At 37.0% G+C, this 21,554-nt stretch overlaps 1 protein-coding gene across 2 annotated transcripts; it reads right to left on the minus strand.

Annotated features, from left to right (window-relative positions):
• Positions 1–295: 295 nt before the first annotated feature.
• LOC113779450 lies at positions 296–20,863 on the minus strand. 2 transcript variants are annotated; one of them, XM_027325031.1, is made up of 22 exons: positions 19,618–20,863; positions 14,815–14,930; positions 13,479–13,684; positions 12,896–13,015; positions 11,811–11,939; positions 11,579–11,704; positions 10,979–11,034; positions 10,804–10,903; positions 10,604–10,721; positions 10,173–10,382; positions 8,399–8,714; positions 7,275–7,368; positions 6,760–6,868; positions 5,429–5,700; positions 5,147–5,274; positions 4,630–4,864; positions 3,427–3,615; positions 2,860–3,149; positions 1,732–1,870; positions 1,338–1,580; positions 990–1,069; positions 296–881 (listed from the first exon to the last, which is right to left on the minus strand). In XM_027325031.1, exons 1-22 carry the CDS (start codon positions 20,490–20,492, stop codon positions 734–736), a joined length of 4,299 nt encoding a protein of 1,432 aa, XP_027180832.1. In that variant the 5' UTR covers positions 20,493–20,863; the 3' UTR covers positions 296–733. The 2 variants fall into 2 exon arrangements, with proteins under 2 accessions (XP_027180832.1, XP_027180831.1); XM_027325030.1 differs by having other exon boundaries at positions 1,732–1,939.
• Between the last annotated feature and the right edge of the window lie 691 nt (positions 20,864–21,554).

A 21,554-nucleotide genomic window follows, 5' to 3' on the forward strand; every position in this document is an offset into this window, starting at 1 on the left:
AGACTTCTGGAACAAAAGCTATCATCAGACAATTAAGAATCAGTTATGAACATTGTGAACCAGACCACAAAAATGAAACGCTCCAGTACACCATTGTCCAAGAATATCTGATGCCACCATTTTGTTTCAACCCCAGCTGTGCGAGGGAAGAGTTAAATCTGTTCAAACGGTACTCAAATGGTAGCCGTAGGCTTGAAATGACTCGATAAGCAGGAGCAATGCTATCACATATAAGCACACCGCATTGCTGACATTCGACAAAAAAAAAAACAGTAAATAGGGTACGAAGATCAAAAATAACCACCGCAAAGCAACTCTATATGAATAGATGGCATGGCAACAAAACCATGTATGAATCGATGGCCTGGAAGACAATAATACAATACATCCATACTAAATCATTAGCATTATTAAGTAGAATGAACGACTCTCTCTTGCTGGAATTGAAAAGAATTAACAACTAGAAGAAATCTATTCCTTGCGCATATCCATTTACATTTACATTGCAAAAGCTACAGCTGCACATCAAAAATGGTCAGCTACACACATGATGCCAATCTCTTTTATCTCTCTCTTTCTATCTACGTCATTTTCTAATTTCCTTTCATTTTGCTAAATACCTTTCTACTCCTGTATTAATCATTCTATTTCTACACTCTACACTGAGGCCACGTTAAACGAAAATGCACCAACACGAACCGAACAACAACTGGATGGTGTTAACATGTAAAAATCATGATTGCCAGAACAATTCGAAGTCAGTGCTATACAAAGAGCGATCTTGAATCTCCAAATTTGCAACATGCCAATTTATAAGCTGCGACTGGATACATTTACACAAAACCAAAGCAAAAGGAAATATCCACCATTCACTTTCATCCCTGCATCCACAGCAATTAAGGAGACAACTTTAGAACATGCATTTGCTGTTCAAAATCGCAATAACTCCTTAAATGAAATTATTGAGCACTGCCAATGAATTCTCTTACATGTTCCAAGGCTGAATGTACGGAATTTTTCTCCTTGATTGGGTGGTGTAACGGACATATCCACAAACAAAGGCAACAACCTGATACAAGAATTCAAATTTTAACAAATCATTTATCACATGAATTTGTAGCTATTTTGTTTGTGTGCGCTCGTGTGTTGGGGGTTGGGGGAGGGGGGAGGAGATTGGAAATGATTACTCACAAGGAAAACTTAAATAAGCATAACGGCAGAAATAAAGTTAAAAAATCAGATGAAGCATATAATAACTAAAAGATCTGCATCAACCCCCTGCCATTGGTGCTAAAGAACGATTCTAGAATAAACATTTACAAAAATAAGCTACTTACAACATTTATCAGGGATGTGACATTCCACAAAGCATACAGACGGGCAAGACTGGCTGAATGTCTTGGTCCATGACTGAATAGAGCATTGATTCCAGTAGGGAATGGAAGTAAGATCCCCAATGGTAGAATAAACAAAAAGACGAAGACATCGGCCAATGAAACTGAGTACAGCTGGAGCATAGTCAACAAAACTAAGCTGAAATCACCTAGAAGTAGCATTGAAATGACCAAACCAACAAGATCCTGCAGTAAAGGCGCAAGGCATGTTCAGCGAGCAAATAGCACCTTGAATAATATTAACAGCACGACATGCAACAAATACCATCACAGACAGCACAGGCAGCCTCTATGCATGCATTTGCAGAGAGAGAGAGAGAGAGAGAGGAGCAACTACCTGGTGGCCAACAGGTTTAGTGTTATGCATTAGAAAAGAGAGCGCAAAAAGTATATCTCTTTTCTCCTCAACTTTCTTTAAGCAGTTGACATCTAGAATCCCACCATAAATCTTCCGCCTGACATTACTTTCACTGCTTCTACGAGTCAGACCAAAGAATGAATCTTCTGTTAAACTGGATGGAACTTCCCAATTAATAGTGCTACCGCTGTATCGAGAAAAAAAAAAGAGGGGGGGGGGGGAAAGAAGAAGTTATGCTCAAGGGATTTGGCAAAAGGGTTAGCAAACAATATCTATAAATTTTCCGTAACCAAGAGTAATTCAGCCGGAAATCTGCACGTCTAAGAAGACTACCCCAAAGCAAATAGTATTAGAGTTCCAGGACAAATAAAAATCAAACAATTTAACCCTTTTGTAAAATTTATCTAGCTACCTACTACTATCGGGCTTTTCCAGCAATGCTTCAATGTTACCAACTGAACTTTTGGCAGATTATAATACATGCCACTATTAGTCACTTGACTGAGAATGTTGGTTAAACAAAATATTGAAGTACTCCAGACTTAGTCTTAGATGCAGCAGTCAAAACCACCGGCACCTCCCAGGCCGACCTCATCCCAATAGCTTTCATTTACTAATATCAGGGGGATTGCAGCATGCCCTTGCATTGTAAAAATTACTCTCCTTAATTTTTCCCTTTTTTTGGCAAGATGGGCAAAGCAATTACTAAGTGAAAGAAATTTAGAAACTTAATCCCCCCCCCCCCCATCTGTTTTTCTTTTAATAAAAAAAGTATTTATGAGCATAGTGGGACGACAGAGATGGCCATGGAAGGGGCAGTCATCATTGTTGCTGGATAAGGGTGTGGTTTTTTAGTCTGGATTCTGAATCTCCTAGAGACGCAAGTCACATTTTTCTCTTCGGATGATGTGCTTTCATGCCTGCACTAGTTTATTTTGTAGCTTTTTATATTAGCTCTGTTGACTACAGAATTTTTTGACAATATCATACCCGCAAAAGAACTAACAATCATGTCCACTTGGAACACCTATTTGCATTCTTGACTTCTGAAACAAATACTCATGCAACTAACATAATCTGCTGGAATGGTGTAGTATAGAACAATACCGTAACTGAGGCCCAGTCCTAAGAGCTCCATCAAGGTCTTGAAAAGACAAACGTCCAGTATCTCCATCAACAGCATATAACACAAGCCCATATTGACAAAAACCACCAGTGGTAGTCTGAAACCAAGCAAGATCTACATGTATGGCATAGATCTTTAAAGCAGGATTGGCAAAAGTTTCCAGCCACTTGAAAACAGGCCGAAACGTCGACCTGAGGCAACCACGACGTACTAAGCGTAATTGGGCATTCAAACCAGCAACAAATCGGAACCATGTGGTAGGTGGGACAGCCTGCATACTAAGAATTTTGAGAACCATACCTTATTTTTGTGTAGAAAAGTTTAATGAATAGCACATGTGAACAAACAGTGAAATCAGTGCCAAGCCAACTTGCTCGAAGCTAAGGAGAAAGAAAAGCTCATGCATTGTATTCTAGTGTATCAAACATCTCAAGGCAATCAAAATATCACATAAACCGTCCGAGTAAAAACATCTTGCCTTTCTATTTGCAATTGAGGTTCATTTACCTACATCCAGCTATAAACCTAAGCGGTATAACACGACAAACCTGACTCATAAGACTAGTGGTGATATTGTCACTGTGAAGTGAGAAGGGAGCCATGTAACTTCCATCACCTCCAAACAGCAAATACATAGGAAACCTTTGATGAAGACGAGGAGGTAGATCACTTCTTTTCTCATCCCCACCAAGAAAGAAGTCCATATATGCAAGCATTAGGTCAGATGTAGCAGCTACCTAAAAATTGAAAAAGCTCGAGTATGTTAGTATCAATTCACATTTAGGTTGCTCTGGACAATGGAAATACTTTTAATCAGATAAACAAGGGTTCTGCAACATTCGCTCCAAAAACAGTACTATGTTTTGTAGTAATGACAATAGCTAGCCAGGAAATAGTGCTTTAGAGAGAAATAATAAATAAACAAACATAAGAAGCTAAAAAAGGAGAACAAATAATACACCACAATTCACCTGAAGAAAAGCCAAGTCTTTATTTTTTGAGGTGGCCTTAAGAATCAATTACATCCAGTTTTGGAAAAGAAATAAAAGCAGAATGGCTAATCAGCTTACTATTTCTATTGAATTAGTATCATCTGTTATTTACAACTTTCCTATTGTATTTACAGAAAAAAGTCAGAATGTGGGAAAGCAGAGAGCTAGAAACAACCAAATGAGTCATATCAAAGAGCTAGTATGCAATTATTTCCATCCAGAAAACACATTGTGCCAGAAGTTCCCCTGATCAAATCTCGTATACTTATCCATTACTTCACCCAGCAATTGAAAGAAACAACAATAAAACAGACCTATCAACAATTGAATACTTTTTTTCCTCGTACTAACTTTTCCCCTTACTATTAATTTCTCAAAGATTATGACTGTGAATTGGTAGAGCCTATGGATTCTGCTTCCAGTCCTGGCCAACCCCCAAAACCACCTTCCGCCCTTCATCAATAATATGTATGTCCTTTTCATAGGCTCCTATAGTAAATAATTTGCTGACACTAACAAGGTATAATTGAAGCTCTAAAATATAGTAGTATGCCGCTAAGTCAAAAGGAAACATCCCAATCAAACAAGGAAACTCCCAAAAGTGAACAAAAGAGCTGACTAATGTCCAATTGACCACCACAAATAAGAGCAAATTGAAAGACATATCATAATGCACTTGAACTCCTCGAGACTGAACAGAATTATGCAAAACATGTATAACTACCTAAATTCCTCTTTTCTATTGAGCAAAAAGCTAACCTTAAGCCCTTCATAGAGAGCACGGGACCGACAAGAACGTAAACAAGCATGATCATATTCTGATCTCACAAACTCACGGAGACGTTGTAACTTGATCCTACGGCGCCATTGCTGCCACGACCATGCAAGAGGATATGCAACAATACATAGAATGCTATGCACTGATCCTTCCCACCACTGATATGCTGCTATAGCATTGATCTCATCTACAAATGTGTTGAATGCACCTTCATACCTACAAATTCAATTTTCAAATGCAAAACAATTTCATCATACTTTTAGTGAGAACTAATCTAAGATCTAAAAGAATGTATATCTAAAAAAAATCCCATCCACCAACTGCAAAGCCCAGAAGAGGAAATTTCGGAAACAGAGAGATGACAAACATGGGTCCTTAGTATGTATAAACAAATTAATAAACCCAAGGCTTGATCTCGGATATAAATATATTTGGAATGCATTCGGACCAGATGCATAACTATAAGAGAACTACAACAGGCCTTAAACTAAAACTTACACAATTTCTTTTATTTCTTCAGGAGGTGTATGAGGAAGATGCCAGGGTTCACCAAAAGTATTAGGACCCAGAAAATACATTCTATGTACGTGACTCTGTGACTCCTCAACTCTATTCGTCTCCAAAACCTGAAAGTTTTGACATGTATCAGACTTTTAGTCCTTTCAATGCTGGCTGAAATTGTCTAGATATTAGATCAGTCACAATCTTGTTATATTATTTTGAGTCCATACATCAGTCATTATAGCAAGATAGGATAATGCAATGTCATCCAGAGAATACCTCATTAAGTGACTCCAGGAATGGAAATGAATGATCAATTTGGGAGCCATGCCGTGTGGGCCCAGGACCTGGTAATTCATCAACCCCAACAAACTTCATTCGTGCAACGCTGAGGACCAGGGCTAATAAAATGAGGAGACCCAATAGGAGAAGACCAAAAAGCCAAGGCCCTCCAAATGTGTACATCAACTCCTCAAGGGCAGTGTAACAGTGAGGCATGTGATACCTCTCTGAAAGACATTGATATGGACAAGGTGTTTCAGTAATGCCGCCTGCAGTAGGGATGTGGTGAAACATTACATTAGCACAAAAATTAAAAGATCAACCTCACTGCCACAACCAAATGTTCGCTTAAACACCTTTACCAAGAAGCAAAATGAGGGATACATTTACAGTCCTACCCTCTTTATAAAACTCTTAAGACTTATTTTGAAAAAAAAAAACTCCAATAATACATTCCCTAAGCTGAAATATTTGCATCTATACGCATTCGCAAGCATTAAATATGTTCCACTAGAATTAACAAAGCCAACAAAATCAAGACTCACGCGTGAAACAGGTACACCCTCCATTGCGAAAAGACAGTATATTTACAGGAACATAAATTTTATGAATGGGGAGAGATGTCAGTAGATCATGTTTTGCTTTTCAAAATTTATCCAAGTTGCCCACATAGGTTCCCCCTCCCCTCCCTCCCCCCCCTCCCCCCCAGGGGCTGCCCAAATGAGGCTGATGAAACACGATACCCAACAGATATATTGTTAGCTATTTGAGGTTTAGGCAAATGCATGCACCACTCAACTGATACAATGCATATATATGCCATTGTAAGGACTGAAAAATTCTCTCTTTGTTCTTGGGCCCACATAAGGAAAGGTATAAGTTGGAGGGTGTTAAGCTAATATCTATTTCAGGACAAACCAAAATAAAAAGCATGACGAGTTGATGTGAGGGAGGGAGTAAATGGTTTTGATAATAAATCATCTCCTGAAAATCAGGCTTATGTCTTGTGCTCCACTACAACCAACTTCCCCCCCTAAAGTGCCTCCGGACTCTAATTTACTATAGATACTGTCCCCAAATTCTCAGGCCAAATGAAGATGTAAAGTTCCAAAATAAGTTAAAAGTCAAGAGCGAACTCCAGGAACAAATTAGCCGCGAAAGCAAAAAACAAACACAGAGGATCACAATTCCCAGGCATTGTATAAGTATCCATCATTTGTCTAATTCTCTGAATAGCATCAATGGTAATTGCAGTTAAATTGTATATAAACCCTATGCAGCTCATCAAATGTGTTAAAAAAAAATCGAAGGCATTATACAAGAAATACCTCGGACCAAAACATAAGTAGCACGATGAGGAAGCTCATTGCTAGGGCATGGGAAACAGAGAGAGCTATCAGATCCTGATACATTCTTATATGTGCCAGCTGGACATTCCTGTAGAATCACAAAATATGATATCCATGAATTAACCAACAAATGGGATGGCAGTTCCAAGAACAGAAATGAAATATTTTCAGAAAGTTCTCTTTCTGCTTCAGGTTTGAACCTTTGGAGATCAATATAATAAAGAACAAAAAGGTCGAAAACCATGTAAACAGTATGATGTGAGATTCATTAAATAGCCAAATCCCCCCCCCCCCAAAAAAAAAACTTTTGTTCAGTCTACAGAAAAGTATATACTTAGTTTCTGGGTAATGTACACACTAAAAACAAATGGAAGCAACAAGTATAAAACATATTTTACTCAGAAGCAAACAGAAAATGAACGATGGCAGAAAAAAGAATGCTTCAAAAAATAATTATGCTGACAATATCACAAGAAGTTACAAGATTAACATACCTCACAAAATACTCCAAAAAGACCTTTTGGACAAGCTTTCCCCGTAATGGTTCCAGCTTCCCCAGCATTACATTGGTCCACCCCAATCCCACCTCTAAAGTAGAAGCACACTGGTTAATGTACTTTGAGGCACAATGAACTAGTAGTAAAGAAACTAATCAATCATCACCTTTCACAATTATGAATTAATAAAAGATTACAGAAACAAGAATCTGAAACTACTTGAAGGCACAATCAGCAGATACCAAAGAAACTGGCCCTGCTGTTTTTTAAATAAAAAGAGTCTTCAGCCACATGAAAGATGTCAGCAAATGGAAATGAAAGCTTGGTACTTACTACATCTGAGTGGGTATGTACAAAAGACGATTAGACCTGATAGTGAGAAACATCTTGACAACAGTTTAACAGGCAACACACTAATCATAACTTTACCCTCATGGATGGAGTGGCAATTGGGTTTTTGCAGTCTCCTTGAAAATCAAGGATCATCATGGTTAGGTATAAAGCAAAAATTCATGAGAAGAATGAATCATCATTCAAACAGTGGGTTGCAGCATTGAAGTGGGAGACAGAATCATATATTCGAAACATGCAAGGCACCAATTGCGGAATCTTCAGTTTGGTATTGACTTCTTGAAGCTACATCTACCGAAGTCGATTTTAAAAATTTTAGAAATTGCAGGGAAATTATCAGCTGCATGCAAATTGTGTAAGAAAAACTATGGGCTTCATTTTGATATCTTCCTAAAATAAATTCAAAAGATGTCCAAACCACAAATAAACATCTCAGTTGCATAGAGGTTCAGATTGTGGGGGTTATCCATGCTTCACCTGCATTTTGTTCTTGTGTCAAACTTTGTTCACCAATTTCATTAATTTTCTAAGACAACATTTTAGCATACATATCTCTTAGTCTGGACCTAAACTAAAATTATTAATACATTAGCACCACATCCTCATGTTTTTTACGACAATGAGGAGCAAAATATCTGCCAAAAGTTGGAGACAACCACCTCATCTTATATCAGAATACCACACAAGTCCAATGTGGCAGCAACTAAATTCAACGAGAGATTGTAGATCATGCATCACATAAAAAATGTACAATTACTATTTCCACTAACCTGGTCAGGATGCTTCCATTTACAGTAGCTATGGGCTGATACATGTCTCCAGTTGGAATATCTGACCAATGGAAGTGAATTCTCCCCCCACCACCTCCACCACCACCACCAACACTGCCATGACCCCCAGCACTAGACATAGCACCAGACTCACCAAGATCCAGGGAATGCAAAAACAGTAAGATTGTTCCACCAGAACCTCCCCCAGGATGGAAACTGTCTTTGCTTTTCAACTGTCCTCCAGAACCGTCTCCATCAGCTTTAACCGAACCTTCAACAGATAAACTTACCAGTGGATGCTCCCATGAACCCATCACTTCATGAATCAAGGGGAAAAAAATGAATAATCAAGGAAGCAGTGCAACACAGACGAGATCATTTCAACATTCAGAAAGCCATGCATAAACTTCAAAGACACATATTTCAATGAAATTGTCAGCAGTATAAGCTGTTCATTTCTCCACTCACAAGAAATTACAGATTTAAAAGATCTTCATTAAACAAATCAGAATGGAAAATTTTAAAAATAAATAAATAAATACTTGAAAAATGACAAGTAATAGTCTATTGACGGAGCTACCAAAAACTATAGATGGTTTATTAAGCTTGCAAATTTGCAGAGAGACCGAAACGATTAATTCATGAGGCCTGCAAATGGCAAGAATCTCCATCTCAACACAAATGCATTATTAAGCTTGCAAATGGCAAGTACCTCCTTAACTTACTCATAGTACCAGGTTTCAAAGAAGAAAGAGATGGGTACTTTCCACCTCCCTGCGATTCAGTAGCAGACCGTGTAATAGAAGCAAATACAATCAGAATCTTAAAGTTCACAACAAATGTAACATTTAAAACAAATAAAAAAACTTCGCTGGGTAATTTTCAAAATATGGTCTAAATAGGAAACACATTTGAAAGGTTATATGGACTAATTTGCAACATTGAGAACAAGAATACAATCTAGCAAGAATAAATGAGCAAGTTCTAAAACCAAAAGTTAAGGAAACATGTAGCTGTAGATGCCGACAATGAAACTGAAGTACATTTAGCTTTACAATAGTTTAAATATAAAAAATCACTGTTATTCAAGCAAAACATACATTTTACTCAAACTCTGTTAATGAAAATTTCTGTAAATATAACTATCAGGTTAATGACATAATTCTTACCCAAGATCAACACACAAAACTAACTCCAATGCTGCTGCAAGTAAAATACCTAATTCCTAATGGGAGAAAAGTCCTAGGATGTACACAATGAACCAAACAAACTATGACTAGAAAAACAGGTTGACTTCAGCAATATGTTTAAGCATCCTGTGCAGCAGGAAAATCTGACAAGACCCCTTTCTTCATTCAGCTATATGGAGACTACAGATTTCCTGGAAGGAACACTTAATGCTTGGGTAACCATCTCCCAAATTTACAAAGTATATCCATTAAAGTATTAATTGTCTCATGTGATGTTTCTAACAGTACACACAATTGTTTAGATTAGTCTACAAAGTGAGACAATCACAATTTGAACTCAATTAAATACCAAGAAGCTAAGAGCCAAGAAAACCAGTTATCTCCACAAGTCAGAATTCTAATACTGTCATCATTTTTTGACAGCATGCTTCCAACTTGGTTAGACAAAATTTGAAATTTTTAACGCAGTATGACCTTCTGGTTCCTGTTGGCTCATTTTTTAAATAAAAATGAAAGAGTTTCCCAAAGTGCTACAACATCAACATTTGGACCAAAGACAGTCCACTTTAGAGAGATGAGCTGACCTAAAATGCCACCACCAGCATTTGCACTAGTTAGGCTTTCATTTCCACTCCCACTTCCCAGCTCACAAGGTAAATTAGCATCCCCATATGACATACCCCCCTCAATGCAGCTATTATTGAAGCATCCCATTCCACCTCTACCACCATGCCCACCACCACTGCCAATACCACTATCTGAAAATGTCCCTTGTCCCACACCTCCAATGCAACCTGAGGAACAAAAAACATCACTGGTAAGGCCCTGGAACAATAATAAACCACATGTATGCCAAATTCGCAAGGTTTTGAAAACAGATTCATTTTCATGCTAAATACAGATGACGAAGGGCCACGCCAATCACACTCAAATGTTAAATAATGCCCGCCTGATGGCAAGGTAGGAGATACACTTTGAATATGGTAATTAAAAAGGAACTCAGATGCAATTATACCCATCCCAGTTGTGCTTATTGTTCCAGAAGAAGGGACACTAATAGTTCTGGCTCTATGGAAATGAACAACAGATCCTATCACGAGGCCTTCAACAAGGATATCTTCAACTCGGCAAATCTGCAGAGACAAACCAACTTGAGACCTCACGGAAGTGAAAAAAACTATATCCCAATAGAATGCAGAACAAGAAAAACTCCACCTGAAGAGTGAAAGACAGTGAAGAGTTCACATTGCAATCTTCGGGTGGATGGAGGAGTTCAACTGGACAATCATTCTGATCACAATGCAACTTTGGTGTCCTATAAAAGAACAACACAAATATAGATTAAAATAGTTGCATATTTGAGATACTATGCAACAATTATTCAACTTACACAGCTTCAGTTGAGGCATTCTCTAAAGGACCACGTAAAACAGATCCAGGACCAACCTGTATCCAGAAACAGAAAAGTCAAAGGAGTCAACTGATATTGTATAAAGTATTTTGTACACACTTCTGGAAAAAACTACCATGCAACTTTAGAGTTAAGCACAGATATTAGCAGTATATAATAGTTTAACCAAAAAAAAGAGCAATGAATCCTTCAACTTACTTTGATTGTGCATAATTATGCAAGAGTAGAAACCTTTTTGTAGTCAAACACGTATTTGAGCGAGAGACATAGTCACATAGATAGATGTTTGCATGCATGTGTTTATACACAAACGCATGAGAGAGAGAGAGAGAGAAAACTAACAAAATAGCATACAATTCCAACTTTGACTAAACCAGGGAAAAGAGTAGAATAGCAACCTGAAAGGCTTAAAACCAAACAAATGAACCAAGCAGTATTTGGATCTAACCAAACATCTTGTTCTCACCAAAGGCACTACTTTTTTTTTAAATAACTTTACGTAAAACCATCCAACATATTCAATCTCATGGATGCTGAAGGTAATGAATGAATAGAAATATCATGCCACAAATTGCTTACATGTATACTATAAAACAACGACAAAACCAGGCGTTCTGCTTCAATGCAATCTCCTGGTCCAGACAAATTTAACAAACCTTGCCCGTGCACCCCTAGATTAGCATTGGAGTGAATAATAGATGACTCCTGTTATGGAAGCCAGGAAGAGGGAAATTAAGAAAAGGTCAAACAAGTCATGAGGATCCAAAGCAAGACGGCATACCAGTAAACTGAAGTAGAATAACTAGAGCACCTTAAGAACAATAAGATTACTAGCTTCAAGCATTGAGGTTTCAACATTTTCATCTCCTTCACCATCAATTAGCATTCTCGAATTCCACATCAGAAACATTTTAACAGACATACGGAGAGCCCCAAAAACCTGAAAGGCCGAAAAAAGGCGATCATACAAGGCTACCTACCAAATTAAATAAAAGTATTCTAGCGAGATCAAATTGCAAAAAGAATATGGTCATGTCAACCTACAAGAGGCCACATGCAAGCAATGCATAAAAACTTCTGTATTCAAGAATAATGAAAAAAGCCAAATTGTTAAAACAAAAAACCCATGTTAAGAGCACATCTAGAATGAATTGTACTACTCCATCCACATTTATTTTGTCATGGTTATGATTTTTTTCTGTTGCATAGTCACTCTGTAATGATCTGAAACACAAGTAAATAACCATTTACCTGTATAGACTTCCTTCAAGATTTCTGCAGTGAAGATCATGAGAAATAAACAAACACAATACTTGAGGTTTAATTATGAAAAATCACTTTTCCAACTATTTTATCTTCATCAAACATAAATTTTCCTTACTCTGTACCCAATCATCACCGTGACCATAAAATGGGTCAGCCAGTGCTTCATCCATCCCAACTTGGATGTCTACTTAGAGTTTTAGGACTGTCCTTGACTTAGTTTGCACAACTAAAGATGGGGACTACCTAAAGCTTCCTCAAGAGGGCCTATATGAAATATCACAACTCCACATAGAACTGGTAGACTGCAGCATGTCCTGACAATAGAGCTTGAAAGGAAAAACATGGACAAGAATTCATGCTGCATTAAGTGCACAGAATTTTATAACTGCATGCACCCGCTAAGTCTACAAGAACTTTAAACCAGTAGAAACACAACCACACAGAGAGAAAAATGTGAATATATGTCTAAAAACAACAGATAAAGGGAGAAAAGTAGAGGAACATGCTTCCAAAAAATTAATTGCAGGAGAATCATTTAGAAACACACCATCTCATCATATCAGTATGATACAACAAAGAAAACATAAAATGTTGCCAGTATCCAATGAAAAAGAAAAAGGTTACCGCTACCTTAATAACAGAATCACTCATTAACAGTTCTTCGGCCAATATTTCAAATTCTGACATAGAATAATGTGCCAATCCAAAGCTCAGTTCTCCACCAGACAAGAGGCTAATTTGCCCTTGGACCTAAGACATAAGAATTACAGATACATCAAGTACTTGAATAATTCAATGGAAAAAAGCAGAATAATGTACTGAATATCCACTGACAGTCAATGCATTAGCTTCAATTCCAAAAGCTAATAATAACTGAAAATAATCATATCTGCAGATATAGTAAGGCACACATGGCCAAGGACACAAATAGCAGAACAACATACAAAATATCCAATGAGAGAACCAATACATTACATTAGTTCCAAAGTATATAATAGTTGAAAGTATTCAGATCTGCTAACACAGAAGGCACATCACAAACAGAACAAGGCACGCATAGGCATGGACATCGCTAGTGCTTGATTTGACTTTCCACTTTTATTTGATGTCAATTTGTCTCCTTATTATCCAAAAGAGTTTTAAGATAAATCTGAACAAATAAATAGGTTCTGACTATGTCACTAAGAAAGTAAGAAAGACTAAATTTATAGACCTGAACACGACTCCAAAGCAAGGGAACAGAGGCCTTGGCCTGATTTTGGATGTAGATATTTGTCAAAAATGGTTGAGGAAAGTCCAAAAGAAGTGTGTCTGTATCTGTAGATTTGTTGTAATTGTCAATAGTAAGACTGCGCGGAACAGCATCATAAATGCTCCCCGCTGCACCAGCGTTTTCTTGGCAGCCACGACTGCTTCCTCCTGTAAGAACAGAAATTAACTCAGCATGCACACTAAATCCACATTCCACATTTAAAGCTGGGTAAATTTAAGGCAATAACCAGCAAATTATTGTACTCATTTGATGTTTTAGATCAAAACAGGAACAAACTCTCATCCACTTGTTATCCTATTCAAGGCATAGCCCAGGCTGATGATGACATATCCAAGCAAGGCCAATTCTAAGAGACCAGAGAATGTACAGTAGGATTACAACCAGACCACGGAAGACCATTGCTTTGAAAAAAGCCCGAAATAAGCTACCAACAAACAGGTTAGTAGTATATGCAACAAAAATTATTCCCAAAAAAAGGACAGAGAGAGTCTATGATAATCCCTCAAGCTATGTTACTTGGACTCGGCTACTGACTCCTGCCGACATGGTTACTCTGGTGCAAAATGATGAGTCAGATAGGGGTACAGCAGGGAAAAGTGAAGAGTCTGAGTAACATAGCCCCCCAGCCTCGTTACCTCATCAATTTTATGACAAAACTTCCCAACAGATTAATTTGGCTATACAAAAGTTCCAATGAAATGAACCCCTTCTCTAATCTCTTTTCACCTCTCACAAATATAGACTTGTCATCTCTGGTAAACACTAGATGGCCATATGTGTAGAAACCTGTTGCTGTCAACAAATAGGATGAAGAAAAAGCCTCCCCAATTGCTCCCTTTTTAGGGTTTACCACAACGGATATAAGCAAAATATGGAGCTATAAACAAATATATCACAGGTTCAACCTTCAATAATGCCCTTCAAAGCATTCAATTTATCCTGAGCTTCAACTCTAAATTATGGTACAGAAAAAGCCAACAGGATCCAATTTAGATAATTAAGACAGAAATAAAAGCCCCACGTTTAAGAAAAAAGCAACTAAGGATAGAAAGATCTGCAACATTATTATTACAGAGGTGAGTAGCATAAAAAGGAGACTGATTATCTAGCAATCAAAAAAGTGGACATCAGAAGAAAAGTCAAATTGCAGATATAGTATTTTCCAGCACTGAAAGAACTAATGAAACTTCAAACAATTATGGATAAAGAGCAATATCATGTTTGGCTTACAGCTTGGAAAACTTTTACCACAAGAAAATCATATTATGAATCATACCATATGCAAAAATTTCCGGATCCTCATGGTGGCTAAAAACATCAACAGATACTCTTCCGCCACCTCCACCAGCAAAGCCATTACCTCCACATGCACTGATATAACCACTCCCAATCCTAAACTTGCAAAAATTGTCGTACTTTAGAATAAAACTACATTATCAATACTCATGAGTACTAAAGGTGCTAATAAATTGATTATAACTCACAAAGATAAGAATAATTTCAGAAACCAATAGCATATATGAGAAAGTAATTGCAAAAATTTTGGCTTGTGCCATGACAGCTAAGCCACAATCCTATTATTCCTATTCAATAAGTTGGAACCAAAAAAAAAAAAAAAGCATCAGAGAACCAATAAAAGATTATTATTCAATAGAATGACATTCTCCAGCAAATAGACAAAAATTTTCGATAATTATATGCACAAAAGAACTTGTAAAATGGATAGATATGGACTTTGGCACAATTACATGACAGGAAACAGACCATGTACAATTCTAGATTATTAGTGAACTCATCCACTCTTTGAACAAGAAACATTGTGCTTGAAACACTGATCTAGATCATATTAGCATATCCCTAGAACCAAAAATCGTATGTCAGGAACCATGAAATATAATGGGTGTGCTTGGATTGCAAGACTTTCAAATAAAAATCTCAAATTTTGTTTTGCTTGCATCATACACACAATTTCCAACGACCTTTTTTATCTCACATACATCACATCACAAAAAATGCTACAGTAATTATTTCAAATAACCTCCTATCCAAACAAACCCAATTTATCACTACTGCAATGCAACTGTTTAGCAGCCTTATACAGTAACTATAACAAGTATTAGCATCAACAAAGTCGTTTGAAGATTAAGTTCTACTAGAATTAGTAAACACACAAATAAAATTGAAAAAAATAGAACTAAGATAATAGGTAAAACTCAAATTCTCATTCTGAATTAGACTCTGTTCAAAAAGAGCAATGGGTTTAAAGAAAATTCTCATTTCTCCAGGACGGACTCCAAAAATACAAAGTATTGCAAAAGACTCCAAACCCACTTCATGACAGGCTGTCAGCTTGACTGGGGCATTAGCTTAGTGTAGCTTTTGAAGGGAAGTTCCCCTCCCACAAAGAAAATCCAGATGCCTCCCTCTCTCCCCCTCTCAAATAGTCTTCAGCATGCAATAGACCAAACCAATTGATACTAATGCACATAACAGGAGAGCTCCCATTGATATTTAGTAACATGCAGAAAACAAATTTCCAGTATAAAGAAAAAGGACAATATATAGCGAGAACTGAAATGGATTTGACAAGTGGCAATATAAGTTTTTGCAAGTGTTGTCCAGAAATCAACCAAGAAACACCAGTTTCATGGTTGAACGCTTATATCCAGCTATTTACCATGCACTCGCAAAGAACCTGCATTAGAAGAAATTACACTTTCCTGTGCATATTTCACAATGTTCTCAATATCTGTTTTCCACTTTTATATGCTAAAAGGTATTAAACCATAAGTAACTTCTTTTATTTTCTACCTTAGTATTGGGAATCTCTATCCCTGAAGTTCATCTACACGTGTATGATTTTTTCCACTTTTCCTTGCTCTTGTTCTTATTAATTTGGAGATAACATTTGTTATTCATTTTTGGGAGGGCAAAAAACCCATATGACCACTGCACCAATCCTATTCTAAGAAAAACCTTGTAAAACAATCTCTCTACCCATCAGCATTGCCCCAACCTAACAAAATTCCTCATTGTAAATTGTAAAAATCCAAATCCCAGTGAAATGCAGTAAAGGGGAACACCACAAAACTGGCCAAAAGCTTAAGCAGTTTAACAGCAGTTAGATGCTTTCACACCACCTCAAAAACAAGACCCTAAAGTATGTGTCAGGATCAGTAAAATTTCAAGGCTATTAATGTCAAGCTTAAGACCTAGCACTAATCACAATTGTCAATTAAAAAAGACGAGACATAGTTGACCATTGATACATCTTTTTAGGTTGATTACGACGCTACCAATTATGCGAACAACATAACTTCCAAATGGATCTTTTAGCTTGCAAAACAAAGGATATTTTATGCATGGGCTTATTGTTTACCTACATAATACCTGACCAGTTTATTAATGCGATTTGTTGTTAAGCAATGTTATGTATCCTAAATGACTCTAGAAGAATGAGGCTGTAAATGAAAATGCTTGGCATTAAAACTGTATCAGCTCCGGTCCAAGCTTGTAACTGAGTATTGGGTGCTTCTCAATGGCTTCTGATTTTCAGAAGCAAAATCAGAAGGCAAAAAAACCTGCTATGCTGCTTCCGATTTTTCAGATTTTTTGCCTCAAAAAAGGTGTGAACAGGTATTGGAAAGCAATTGAGAACTTTAAAATAACAGCTTTTCCAGAATCAAGAGCTAAAATCAGGTATTGAAAATCATTTTAGAACAAATCACTGTCCTTTAGACAAGTCCAATAATAAAACTCAAAACAACCTTCAAAAAAAAAAATTGATCTTAAAGTTGACCTCCAAAATGTTAACAATTATAAGCCCATAGCTTTAGAGAGTTTTATATTACAAAAAACCTTGCGTAGGTAATCTCTGCTTAACTCTGCCGGGTTTACACCTGTAAAGTGAAAAAACACAAAAGACGGAAACCTGACAATAATTCAAAGTCTTGCAAAGGAGGGAAAAGGAATAAGGAAAATGTACTGTCTGTCTGAAAACTGTATTTAAGTGCTGGAAGTGAATGAATCGCAAGTTTTTACATTCATCCTGAGCAATATGATACTTTTCCGATCAATTGATACATTAAGCACCAGTTCTTTTTTTCCCACAAACCAAAAAAAAAAAATCACTTAACTTTTTAAACAGATAAAGCCATGAATGAATTGTGAGTTTGTTATATTCATCCAGTTCAACATGATACTTTTCCAAACAAATAATACATAAAGAACCAGTTATTTTTTTATAGAAACAAAAGAGAATACCACTTAATTTGTTGAACTGTTTAACAGTCTAGCTTTTTGTCACTCGGTTATGTTTAAAAAATAACTCAGACACACACACAACCTCCTCTCATGCAGAATGCCAAAATATCCCTCTCATACTGCCCCCCAACACCCCCCCCCCAACCTTCTGTCTCTCAAATACATGAAAAATTGTTATTATGTTTCTGACAGTATATATGACTGTTCATCAGAACACCTTTGTTCTGAGGTCTAATTAAAATAAGTTCATCATATGCTACTTATTTACATTTATTAATCAAATAGCTTTCTCCTATAATATTTGATTACTCATATATTAATGGACCAACTATGGCATTCAAAAAGTAGAAGTCTATTGAAAAATAGAAAACTAAATTAAAAGAAGAAGAAGAAGCAGAAGAATAGCTAATCAAGAAGATAAAATAAACACTAACAATCTAAATGAAAAGTAACATTTAAAGAGAAGCTAACTGGACGTCTCAAAGAAAATTCACATACAGCAATCATTCTTAAGTTAAATTGAAGTATTTGCCACATTGATTTCTCAACTTAGGCTGCCATATTGGTTAACAGAAGGATATGGTTTCATTTTTATCAGCAACTTGAACTGCCAGCATTTAAAATAACTTCCAGATTCCAATGTTTCAGCTTTTAACTTTAGGCAAGAATATAAGCAAGTTCTCTTAGCAAACCTATCAACCACTGCCAACTTGTTGGATAGAGATCAGCATGCCAAGGTGTTTCCAAAAGAGAAATGCCCCCTAACCACTTAATGTTCTTCATTTTACTTAAAAAGCCAATAATCTAGTAGAGAAACCAAATAAGCCAGAAAACATTAATGATTACTACACAGTCAAGCTAAAATCAGAGTTTCAGGTAGCGAAAAAGTTGCTTTTGCAGGCAAATGGGATTTACATAGGTTGAAAAGAATTAAAATTATGATGACAACAGCAAATAATAATAATAAATGCTTGAGTTTCAAGAAACAACAGTCTTCTACATTCTCTCCAACCTATGAGCAAACAATACCATAATCCAAAGCTTATAAGACACTCCATGCTAAAACAAACTTAATCGGCCCCAAAGAACAGGATATTAGTTAACATGTAACACTTTGAAGTTTTCATTCTTTTAACAAACTCAAGGAAATTTGAACTTCCAACAATGATTTTACTCCGTCATTCTTTGCATGAACCACCTCCAAACAATCGTTTTAAATTCAAATTGAGTGAAATCCCAGTTTTCCTTTGATTCCTTGTGTTCCTAATCAACGTAAAGGATGACATTATTTGTACCATCTACAGAAAAGGCTCAAATGATAACAAAAGGAGTTCGGCTCACCAGTAAAATTTAAAAACAAAAGAAGCCAAAGGAGAAATATGTTCACCTAAATCACCCAGAAAACAATGATCCGAGGACAAAATCCCTAAATGAGGGTCAAGAAAAGTGCAATAAAACAAAATTATATACAATTTTCTGTCTTCAATTCTCATCAGATTCTAAGTCAAATTCAACAATTCCACTAAGTGCGGCAAGGAGAAACCACTTATATGGATTTCCAAGTGTAATCCAATATTAACAACATTCTGAATACAAAGTATGAATGTGGATGCAACTACCAATTGATATACATAATAAAACCATAAAACGTGGTAAATCTACTCACAGAGTCTACACATATTAAGAAAACGAAAACAAGTTTTTAAAGGCCAAACGCAAGTCTACATGCTAAGTATTCTCTGTCTTTTCAACTCTACAATCTAAAGTAGACGTTTCTACAAAATCCAATTAAAAAGGCAAAGAGGAGAATAGTTACATCTTAAAGGCCTTGATGTAGATGCTACCACCTGACCCGCCTCCTCCTTTGCTTCCTCCATCACCACCGTCAGCGAGCAAGCTCCCATTAACTTCCAAAAGCTTAAGCACTTTCATTTGAATTATCCCACCTCCACCCCCACCATAATCCACCTCCCTGTTTGTTGTCCCACCTTTACTCCCATAGCTACAAGGATCCTGCAAATATGACCACCCATATGCATCCCCACCCCATACATCATCTGGAAGCTTCTCCTGGTCCAACAAACAAGCCGCACCTCGTCCCCCATAACCCCCACCAGCACCATCCACCCCCTGGGGTGTCCCGCTCGTCTGGGGAGGAGGATCACCGGCTAAACCAGTAGTATTCACAACTGACCCATTCGAAAAAGTAGCATTATCTGCCGTCAAATCAAAAGTTCCAGCAAAAATAGTCGAATTCTGACCCAAAGTAAAGTTCCCAGAGACATTTATCACTAGCTCGCAACCCGGAAACATGCAATTAACCGTAATATTGGGAAGAATATTAAAATTCCCCTTCCCTTGTATATACACGTTATCACTGATATTCAAACTATAAACTATATTGCAAGTAGTATCTAACGAACCAACTCCTCCGAGATCAGCTTCGCAAGTCACCGACGGCGGATGAGGAGGCGGTGGCGGTGGCGCCGGAGGTGAGTAATCCCGGTGAAACAAGAATGAATCGAAGTCGCCGGAGTCGTCATCTAAGTCAAAATCGGCGTCTCCGCCACCGTCCTGGACTAAAGTACCATAACCGCAGCTAGGAATCGGAAGCAAGCCTATTATTAGTGTCACCACTAAGAGTAAAGTGAAAGGAAGTACAGACATGTCAAAAGGTGAAGAAGACGCCATTGACTGATGAAAATGGGAATATTCATCAGAAATGATGGTTGGGAGAGGGAGAAATGGATTGCATCATCGGTGGAATTTTTTGCTCGAAAACAAAACCCACCAGAAAAGTTTGTTAGTTTTTCGTTCCAAATGCGGTTTAACTGTTTGATATATGCCGGTGCGGATGAAAAAAAGTGGCGCTTTGGGAACGGAGAATGCCCTAGAAAAAGGGGTTTCTGGTGAGGAGCCAAAGACAACTACTCCCTAGCGGATTCTGCAGGGCGAAGAAAAGAGGGAGGCAGTTTTTGGGGAAAATCGAATATGAGGAGAGCAAAAAGAGAGGGCAATAAAGGTAAAGGGTTAAGGGGGCGACTGATTACTGATTAGATAGGAGACTAGAGAAATTGGGGAGCTGAACATTGGGTTAGTGTTTTATTAATGAGAGGAGGGTGAAGGGGTTAAAGATTAGACTGAGATTTTGAGGTAGAAAGAATGACTGATCACAACAATCACATCCGTTAAAAACTTGGTGTTGAATTTTATAAATAAATAATAAATTGTGATGACGTTTTCTTTTTGGGATAATTTCAGAAACTTGCCTTGAGATTATTCATAGTAGTATCAGTCGGCTCCTTTGAAGTTTTTAAAATCTCACGTACCTCCCTCAAACTATTTACACCTCGAAAAATTCACACGTATAAAGAGATTATTTATTAAAATATATTTCCTAAAAAAAATTTCTTAACTCCCTCATAATTATCTCCAAGGGCTCCATCACTCACTATAATCCTTCTAAGTGGTTGATTTTGACTAAATTTAATTTACCACGTTCTTTGTCGTCCCACCATGACCTCGATATAGAGAAATATGGACCATTATTAGATATCAATTTATTTTTCTCTAATCCACATATTTTTGTTTAAAATTTTATTTTATTTTTTGGTTAAGCAATTATTAAGAGCTAGGGGTAATGTTGTCACTTTTTGACCTGTGATGGGAATATTTTAGTCTTATCAAACTGATACGCGAGGTAAGTGAAATTTTAAAAATTTGAATAGGAGAACTGAGTGATATTATTATGAA

This window comes from Coffea eugenioides, chromosome 8 (assembly GCF_003713205.1).
Source record: "Coffea eugenioides isolate CCC68of chromosome 8, Ceug_1.0, whole genome shotgun sequence".
Lineage (NCBI taxonomy): Eukaryota > Viridiplantae > Streptophyta > Magnoliopsida > Gentianales > Rubiaceae > Coffea > Coffea eugenioides.

Excerpts from the sequence above, each read along its gene's own strand:
- LOC113779450 (XM_027325030.1), bottom strand. The coding sequence starts at position 20,492 with ATGGCGTCTTCTTCACCTTTTGACATGTCTGTACTTCCTTTCACTTTA. Across the intron at positions 5,275-5,428 it reads TCCTGGAGTCACTTAATGAG|GTTTTGGAGACGAATAGAGT; the intron begins GTATTCTCTGGA and ends CAAAACTTTCAG. Across the intron at positions 4,865-5,146 it reads GAAGAAATAAAAGAAATTGT|GTATGAAGGTGCATTCAACA; the intron begins GTAAGTTTTAGT and ends TTGAATTTGTAG.